This window comes from Vespula pensylvanica, chromosome 19, assembly GCF_014466175.1.
Source record: "Vespula pensylvanica isolate Volc-1 chromosome 19, ASM1446617v1, whole genome shotgun sequence".
Classification (NCBI taxonomy): domain Eukaryota; kingdom Metazoa; phylum Arthropoda; class Insecta; order Hymenoptera; family Vespidae; genus Vespula; species Vespula pensylvanica.
The window spans coordinates 3,817,768-3,828,542 of NC_057703.1; the positions used below are offsets into that span (position 1 = coordinate 3,817,768).

General features: G+C 22.5%; 1 protein-coding gene across 1 annotated transcript in view; it reads right to left on the minus strand.

Moving 5' to 3' along the window:
* Positions 1-9,295: 9,295 nt before the first annotated feature.
* LOC122635852 (odorant receptor 13a-like) overlaps positions 9,296-10,775 on the minus strand; it is a 4,962-nt gene continuing 3,482 nt past the window's right edge. The window contains exons 5-7 of the mRNA XM_043826514.1: positions 10,543-10,653; positions 9,815-9,970; positions 9,296-9,368 (exon numbers count right to left, since the gene is read on the minus strand). Coding sequence (XP_043682449.1) covers positions 9,318-9,368; positions 9,815-9,970; positions 10,543-10,653 — 318 coding nt within the window. The 3' untranslated portion in view covers positions 9,296-9,317. The remainder of the gene's footprint in view (positions 9,369-9,814; positions 9,971-10,542; positions 10,654-10,775) is intronic.

The window sequence follows — 10,775 nt, forward strand, 5'->3', positions numbered from 1 at the left end:
CCAATGCAACATACTAGAGGTTGTTATATATTTCGATACATTAACTGTTTCATTCGCATTGTATATTTCTTATAGAATCTAAAATAATAAAATCCAGAGAATCTTATTTAGGATAGAAATAAATCTCTATTAGGATGAAAATAAAACTATCATCTAAATTGTGATAATAGTAAGGTGGAAATTACTTTTTAATTCTATTCAGAAAGAAGTGGGTTAATCAATTTTAAAAAGTTAATTTTCCATTAAGTTTCAAAAATATGCATATAATTTTATTGTAACTATTACTTCATAAGATATCTATATATAAAAAAAATGTATATATAAATTTTCTTGATTTTACCGATTGTTTCTGTAAAATATTATATAATATTATATGAATTTTAATATTACCTTATTGGCATTGTTAATAAAAAATTAAAATGACATACGAAATATTCTTTCCTTCAAAAATATTTATTATGATCGTTAATACTTATTAGTTTTTCATTTTTGTTGTTTATCTTTAAGAAATATCAAATATTATCATTACGAAGACTTTAAGAGCCAACAGAACTTTCCAAGCAGACTCTTCTTATTGTTACATACTATTTTAGATCTTTGTTTATTTAAAATCTCAGTTAATTATATTCTGAGTCCTTATTTGTACTTTATATTTATCTTGATTATGTTTTCTAACGTATTACCAAACAAGCATAATTCAAAAAGATATTGATAATTATAATTCTATTATCACATATCCTATATTTCAATTCCATAATGTAGGTTACACTAACTTATGGCATTATTACATTCTATAAATCAATTTCTATATCTCAATAATAATGTTTATAATACATTAATGGTACTGGTAATCCTAAGAAATAAAACATAAGAAAATTATTTTACGAAAATGTTTCAAAATATTCTTATATGTATCATCCTAATTACTTCAATTATTATACTTCTATCGTTGGAAAATTCAAAATGATATTTTTATCCCGAGATACCAATTAAACGGAAAATGCAAAAATCATTTCTTAATTTAGTAATAGTTTTATATATAAAATATATAGCTGTTAATAAATCTATAAAAATATCATATGATACATTTCAAAATAAAAAAGATTAGCCATAGAATTGTTGCAAATTTAGAAAATGTAAAAGATATAAAATTACAGTTAACACCAATGCCTTATATATCATTCATTTTAGTTCTGCGTGGCAGTGGTAGACATTACAAACATGAAAGCATAATTACTTCTCAAGTTGTAATAAAACGCATTTATAAAAAATTATACAATTTATATCTAATGTATGCCAATTATATATGTCAATTAATTCTGTATGTCAATATCATTACATGTACCAATAATTTTATTATACTCTAACAGATATAAGAACATAATTGCTGCAGAGTGTTGTTTTCAACATTGATAACGTGATTATCAGAGATAGTTTAAGAATTTTATTTTCTTTGAATTTAATTAAATATTAATGATTAATTAACATTTTTTGAGTTAGTTTTCTCCATATGTTTAAACTCCTTATCGTTTTTGTCTGTCTACCTTTTCAATCTTTCATTCTTTTCGTCTCTTTCTTTCTTTCTATATTCATCTTTCATTCTCTTTTTTATTCTAGCGCAATTATTTTTCTTCTTTCATAATTACGAAATGAATTAACAATATACTTATAATAAAGCTATACAAAAATTGTTTAATAATTCTTAAAGAAATTTTTGTTTTTTCATATCCATAGTGGCGGATAAAAGTTTAAGATTACTATCATTTTGATAGATAATTGCACTATATTGCAGATACTAAATAATCAACAGTTCGTAATTGTTCTTATAATTTACACATACACTCACACTCTATCTACGAATGATATAGATTATCATTCTTGCCCATTAATATCATTCACTTACTCTTGTTAACATGTTGGAAAACTGAAAATTGTTCATGAACTTTATAAACTCCATAAAATTGCATAAAATATGTTTGTTAATTTTCATACTAATAAAGATGAACGGACTAATTATCCAAAATAATAATTTACCAAAATATTAATTTCGTTAACTTTCGATCAGCAACGACGAATAAACTGATCATTGATATTCGAAATAATAAATAATTTATATGTACTTTACGAAATAATAAAAATAAATATTTATTATTATCTCATATTATATTTGTAAAAATTGTTAATAAAAATTATATTAATTGTACCATGGCATATTTTTTTACTATTTTTTTTCGTTATTAAAAGAAATATATATATTTTTATTTACCTTAAGAATGTATTCATTATCTACTGTTTTATATATTTATATCTTTATTAATTTTTAACTTTATTCGAATCATCTTGGCTTTATATGAACATAAAGCAGTTAACTTGTATTCCCTTCTCTCTCTCTCTCTCTCTCTCTCTCTCTCTCTCTCTCTCTCTCTCTCTCTCTCTCTCTCTCTCTCTCTCTCACTTATTCCCATCGAACCAGAAATTCATGTCTTCGATATTTCGGTAATTAGAAACTCCGTGAATCGTATTTAGAAACTCAATTTTCTTCGTTTAAGTCGATTTTCATTCTAAATGTTCCGTCCTGTCCACCTCTCCGTCATTCCTTCTTTTTTTTATACTCCACATATATCCCATACCATGTGTAATTATAACTCGCGAAATGCGGCCTCAAATTTACCGAATCATAAGAAGGAGAAATTAATTTCTCAGTTCCTCACAGTTTCTCAGTTTTAAACATTTCTTTCAATTCTCTTCGATTTGTACGACAATAAAGTAAGAAAAATATAAAATAATACAAAAAAAGAAAAAAGAAATAAATTACTGTGGTCATTGGATCTTTTTTTTTTCGTTTCTTTTCAACTTTCAATGTTCTTCTCAGATCCGATTTCTTTCTACGTTGAACTTCTATTTTGTTTCCTTTTTTTTTTCAATTTTCAATGGAGACGATACACTCTTCATATAATTATTGCTTTTCTTTTGTCTTCTTTCGGTTTTTTTCCGTTGTCACGCTCAGGTCATTTTTTATCTTTCACATGGACAAACCAGATATCTTGTATACACGATTACAAGATTGAAAACATGATAAGATAAGATTCGTATAATATTATCGTTTCGGTTTATAATAGTGTTTTCTTTTTTTCAAATTAAAAATTTGAAATAAAGAAACGTAATGTGTTCTATTTAATTAGTTTTGTTTATTCGTGATAAGATATGCTGTTCGTTGGGTTTTTTCTTTTTTTTTTTTTTTAATATAAAATGTAAAATTCTCTATCGTATTGTTTTTCTTTTCGATTTCTCTTTTGTGTAAATATATATATATATATATATATACATATATATAATAAACACAATTAGTATATAAATAAATAAATAAAATCAATGTACTCAGTAATATATAAATGCAATAAAAGGAATATAGTTAATATTAACACGTGCACACGCACACGTATACATATATATATATATATATATATATATATAGATATATAATATTAATATAATGTAAAATATCTAATATTAAAAATATTAAAAAAGAATAGAAACCAATATTAATTATAAGCATTGATATAATAATGTAATAATAAAGAAATAAAATAAATCATATATAAATTTATTAATGTAATTGTAAATAGATATATTAAATACTAATATTATAATATAATCATAATAAGTAAGTAAATTTAACTTTATAATTATATATATGTATATATTTTTATAAAATTAAAATATAATAAATAATAAAAAAAAATAATTATATACAAAGGTAATAATGTAAATGTTTATTAGAAATAAATGTAAATGATTATTAAAAATAAATAATTAATGTCGCTATCGAAATGTATGTGTTTTTATTTCAGATTTTGTGAAACTATATCATTGTATTTACAGCATAAAATGATCTAATTGTGAGCAAACAAAATTAATAGGTTAAGTACTTCATTAATAAGATACTCTCCAATATAGCAATAAGCCAATAGTGTGTTTAGAATACAATCTTATTATTACTATTATCATTGTTATTATTGTCATTCTTATTAGTTTATTGTTATCATTATTATTGTCATTGTTGTTATTGTTATTTTTGTTATTATTATTATTATTATTATTATTATTATTATTATTATTATTATTATTATTATTATTAGTATTATTGTTATTATTATTTTTATCATTATGATTATTATTATTATTATTATTACCATATTGGGCATATATATCTCAAAATTAATTTCTTTATTCGATTTCTACGATTCTCCGGATTATCTAAAACGTATTTTACTTTGCCGGAAAGTACGAAGAAAAGATTATTGACGCGAAGTACCAAACAGATTAATAACCCGTCCGTTCCAACGTAATTGAAAATGAGAACCAGTACTATTAATAAAAATTGATACAGACAGACAAACGTAGATTATTCGATTTGTTGGCTGGATCAATGGATGGTTTTTGTATGGCAACTTATATCTTTCAGATGAATTTACCACGACTATAAGTAACAAAAAGATTATAAGACATAGATTTTACTTTATTGGAAATTTTTTCTTTCTTTTTACTAAACAATAACTACGGAAAAAATTTTTCTTAATTTCTTAATTTTAATTATCAAGAAATTATGAAATCAATATTTGATTTTCTTCAATATGATAATATTATAAATAAATATAATATTATTTATAATATTATATATACATTTATATAAATATTCTATAAGCAACCTTCTTAATGAAAAATATAAGAATATTTAATATGTTCCTATACAAAATATTTTAAAAATAATCAGATATTTAAATGAGAGATATTATTAATGAAACATGTAATAATATTAAATATTTTTTTTAATCATTGAAATTAAAAGAATATTTAAAATTTATTTTAGGTGATTAAAATTTCAAAGGTTTTTATTCCGGTATCCCTATATATAAATATAATAACTATTTTAAGTAAAAAATAATATATATTTAATGCAAGAGATATAAAAATAAGAAACAATTAGAAAAAAAAGTTTATATAAATATACATTTCAAAATATTTTAAGATAAAATATATGATATATATAAAAAACTATTATAATATAATAAATTGAAATAAAAAATTACATAATTATATATAATTAAAATATATAAAAATTAAAATAAATTAAAATGGTTAAAATGTATTTACAAAAAATAGAAATACAAAAAAGTTAACGGACGTTGAAACAAAAATTATTCAACAAAATAAAAAAAAAGAAACTAGATAAAAATAAAAAAAAGAAAACGGGAAAGATAATGCAGATCTAATGAAGAAACTACTGATCGAAATGAAAAAAAATAAAGAAATAGTTAACCGTAAAAAAAGAAATTATTATTCAACGTAAAATAAATAAACAAAAAATTAAAAAGAAGTATTTCATTAAACAAATAATATTTCGAATTAGCTATTGAACAAATTTATCTATTTCAAAGTTGACAACTAAAACGGATAGATAATACAGCATAGCAACATGACGCGGGATATTATAATGACCTTGACAAATTTTAAACTGAAATTGTTATAATTTAAAAAGGCGATTTTTTCCTCATTGGTTTCCTATCTTTCTCAAATAATATCTTCAATAATATTTGATGTCCTTTAATAATTTGACTAATGAATTGCTATTCATTTAGCATATATAATACATAAATTTAATAGGATTATAAAATTGAATATGTTCTCTTTTATGCAACCAATAATGTATTCCAAGTCGAATATGTGACTGGTAATCGAAATGTTATTCATTGTACAATGTACGGCCATATAAACGGAAAAAAATGAAACTGGGTCATGAATCCCTTTTGGTTACATTCCCATACAATTTACGTTCAAATCTATTACCTTATCACGGAAGTAAGGCACCTGAAACGATGATTTTCTTATTTCTCTGAATCTTTTTCTTATAGCCTTTATTTCTCCCTTATTTCTTTTTATTTTTTTGTTTTTTGTTTATTTGCTTTTAAATCAATCAGTTAATTAACGCGTTCAGCTTTCTCGAAATTTATTGATTAACTAAATTTTTATTGCGTTATTTTTTCTGTTTCGTTTTGGTCTTTATAAATTACTTAATTACTCCAAAATTTTTATTTTGCATAACTTTATTTTCGTTTTCTTTTTTATTTCTTCAATTAACCGATGAACTAACTCTTTTTCTCTCTCGAGGTTTACTAATTAATTGTATTCTTAGTGCATATTTCCTGTTTTTTTTTTTATCGATTAATTAACTACCTCTAGTTGTATCGAAATCTATAGATTTATTGAATTTTTGTTGTATATTTTTTGATTTACTTTTTGTTTTCATTATGATATCTTTTAATTTCGTAAAAATGCGGTGGATTTTATTTACATTCTATTGGTTCATTTTTTTTCTTAATTTTTATGTTTTATTTTATTAATCTTATATTATTAAAGGAAATTTCATCAATTTCCATCTAAATTAATTATTGAAATTTACGCAATAAAATGAACAAATTGTTACTTAATTTTTTTTTTATTTAGATATTCTGTTTTTATCAAATTTATTAAACAATTTAATTCGTATTCAATCTTATTTCGTCTTTTTGTAATATTTCTTTCTTAATTTCGTAGAAACATGTTGGATTTTTATATTCATTTATTTTTTATTATCGCACGTTATATTTTTTATTAGCTTTATATATATATATATTTATATATTTATTAATTAATTATATTTTTATTAGAAATTTTTCTTTTATTTTTTTTTAATTCAATTTTTAGTTTTTTTTTTAAATACAAATTGGTTTGCCATTGTGTATACAACTATGTTACATATATTTATTCTTGTAATTTTTTTGTTAATTCTATTAAAAAGATTTTCAAATTGAAATTCATGAAATGCGATGAAATAAGTTATTTGTTTGTTCTTTTTTTTATAATTGTTTCTTCAACTTTTATCGTGTCTATTAATTCATTAAACTTTTAAAAGAAAAAGGTGAACTCAAATTTTTGTTCTTTGATATAATAATATAAGAATCTTTATAACATTATTTTTGCTATTATATAAGAAATTTCATTAATGAAAAGTATACAAATATTTATTACTGTTTTATAAAACATATTGTGAAAAAGAATACATGTATAAATAAGAGATATTATTAATCAAAATTATAATTCATGTTTAATATAATTTCCACAAAAATTATCATAATAAAAAAAGTAAAAAATTTTAAATATATTTTTCAAAATATGGATGAAAGAAAAAAATACGTCATTTGTTACGATTCATTTAACAAAAGGAGACACGTCATTATGTATATTTTACTTAACAAAAAAGAATTATCATTTTTTATAATTTATATAACAAAATAAAAGACACATTCGGAGATACTTCAGACAAATATTTTCCACTTATATCATTAAACTTGTTAAACTATAAACTTATGAATATTTCTTTTCCTCTTTTTTTTCTTTCTGGTATAATTTGATAATAAGAAAAAACGAAAAAGAAAGAAAAAAATAATCACAAAAATTAAGAAACGTCGTGGTAAGCAATTCTTGTTTGTTTTCTTCGTTTCATTTTTCTTCTCTCATAAAATCACCTGGTAACTTTTGGCCCAACCCCTCCAGCGTATTCCCTACTCGCTCAACGTGACGTAGATAAATATTAACAAAAAATTATTTTTCTTAGAACAATAAATGCGTGGTTGCTCCCGTTTCTCTGGATATATTCTTAATGTGGGTCACGTAAGTATCGTAAACTTAACCAATCCTCTCTTTTCGAATTCGTTGTATTATTTCTTTTATTCATTCGTTAATTAATGTTTGTTATTAAATGAAAACAATGAAAACAACACTGTATCAATTGAATTCGATTCGATTAATGTTCGAAGGTCTCACAAAAATTCAAGAATGGAAGATCGTGTAACGTGATAACGGTGAGGGTGAGGGTGAAGGTAAAAAACAGAAAAGAGATAGAGTTTGATGGGTTTGTGGGGAATGGATGACGATCTAGAAGATCCACGGATTTTTTCTTTTTTCATTTTCGAAACTCTCAAAAACTTCCTTTTGATTCTTTGTTGTTCCATTTCGTTTCCTTTCTTTTTTTTTGTATTACAATTATCTTACCTACTTTCGTGGGTCTAACTACGGTTTGTATTTTTCTTGTTTCTTTTTTCTTTTTTTTTTTTTCTTTTCGGGGATGCAATTCCGTCAACCTTTTTCATCGTACTTTGTACATTTGATTAAATTAATGGATAAATATATTTTCTGTTTGGCTTTTATTTTTTTTTATTTTTTTAATAGGTGTAATATTTTTTCCAAACGTTCACAGAATGAAGAAACGTTTTTAATATGAAAATTAATGACCGTTTGAAGAGACAAGTGTTTTGTAGGGGAAATTATATGCGAGCGTTGTGTAGTGAACGTAGGTAATGACAGTGCAGTTCACTGTCCATGTTAAAGAAAGTTTTGCATTCAGTTTAGACGATTATGAATTTTATTTTATTTTCATAACGGAGATCGCTACGATAAGTTTTGCGATCAGTTTAGAGGATTCCTTTTTTTTTTTTTTTTGAATAATAGTGGATGCTGGTTCATGCTATTGTAAATTCTGCGATTGTTTAGACAATTTTACAAAATTTATTTTTTAATAACGAAAGTTGTCAGTTTTGTTGAAAGTTTAGTGCAATTTTTAGGAGACAATTTAACTTAGACAATTTAAATATTTTTTTTTTAATAATAGAAATTGCTGATTAATGCTATGATAAGTTTCGCGAACAGTTCAGACGATTTTGTAATTTCTATTTTCTTTTTATTAATGTTTTTATAGTAACAGAAATTTCCAGTTTATATACGTTGAAAAATTATTAATCTAAAGGATATTTTAATTTTGATTAATTTAATTAATTCAGAAATATTTTTTTTAATTAATTGTATTAGTATATAATGTAGGTTTTTTATCAATATATTATTGTATGATAAGTATATAATTATGCTTATGTAAGTATGATTGATATACTATTAATATAATAATACCTCGATATATTATAATAAATAAATAAATATATATATATATACAATTTTATAATATAAAATCAATTAATAGTACAAGTAATTACTTTTTCTTTGTTTATTTTGCAGTTCAGTTCTCTACAATACGATATATCTTTTATCTCTATAGAAACGATGTATCTTGTCTTTTTTTATAATTCATTTTCATGACAAATATAATATAAATAAGGTATAAATGAAGATTCATTTTTCTTAATTAAATGTGTAATAGAATTTATTTTAATGTTTTATATATATATAAATATATATATATATATATATTCGGCCATTTTATTTTCTGTTCATACAAAGGTTCGTAAGACTGAAAAATATGCCATCGATGTTTTCAGGACCTACGAAAACTTAAGATTTAAAGAAAAAAGTGAAGAAAAAAAAGAAACAGAAACTAATAATAATATTTTTAATAAGACAAAAAGAAATATTTTGTTGCTTTTCCTTTTTTTAAATGTATTTTCCAAATTTTTTTTCTGTTTTTAATTTTTTACTACACAGAATGCTTCATTTTAACCGATATGGCTATCTACATAATTTGTCAATTTTATTGTGAATTATATTTAAAAAAATTGTTATAACTTCCGTATCTCGACAAAGGTGTCCTCTATGAAATAGTTATAATAAATATTAAATTTACTTCTCACAACCTAACAATTTTTATTTAAAACATTCTTTTATGAAACCTATAGGGTCGCAGATATTTGGCTATATCGTTTAAAATGGGACACTCTGTATTACATTTTTTTTATTATAATTATTAACAATTACTAAAGATTGGACTCACGTCAGTGAAAGTGGTCAGTGATAATACAAAAAATTTTCCTGCAGTCAAATGCATTCCTTTAGTCGATCGTAACATGCAAATGTGCATTAATTTCTTTTCCCCTTTTGAAATGTTATACCACTCACATAAATACAATGCGTCGCCTAAGATGGAGCTCTGAAAAGAAAATGAAAAAAAGAAATTAATTATGTCAATCATAGGATAGTTTTGATGATGAAAAAAACAAGAAAAGAAAAGAAAAAAAATCAATCCCTTCCATTGTATTTTTGAAGATGAAATTTTGTAAAAAAAATAGAAGGGAAAACATTAATTATCTCAATCATGAGGATATTTTTGATGGTAAAATAGAGAAAAAACAAAAAAAAAATAATTACAAGATGATGGTATTTTCGTTGATCAATTTTATGAAAAAACAAAAAAATTAATAATATAAATCGGGACTATATTTTTTCTATTACGAAATTTTATGGTAAAAAGAAATTAGAGAAAAAAATCAATTATGGCAAACGTTATTAACTACGTCTATTTGTTTTCAATGATAAAATTTTATGAAAAGAAAATTTATTATATCAATCTTAAAAATATTTTAGCGTTTAAAATTTTATAAAAAAAAAGATAAAAAATATGTAGAAAGTAAAAAAATTAATTATTTCAATCATGAAGAAATTTTCGATGATGAAATTTTATGAAAGGAAAAAGAAATAAATAAAAAATAATAAAAAAGTTACTTCTTTTATAAGACATTCTCCTATGTAACAATAAACCAATAGTCCACAAGCCGTAGAGGAGACAATAAAAAAAAAGGACAATAACATTGCCGCGTCACTGTCAGCTGATCTCTGAAAATGATATAATTATTAAAGACACAAAAATAGAATTAAAAATAAAATTACAATTGTTTCAGTTGAATGTACAATTGTTTTTTGGTATTATTTTATACTGTTCATTCTGTTTTTTTTTT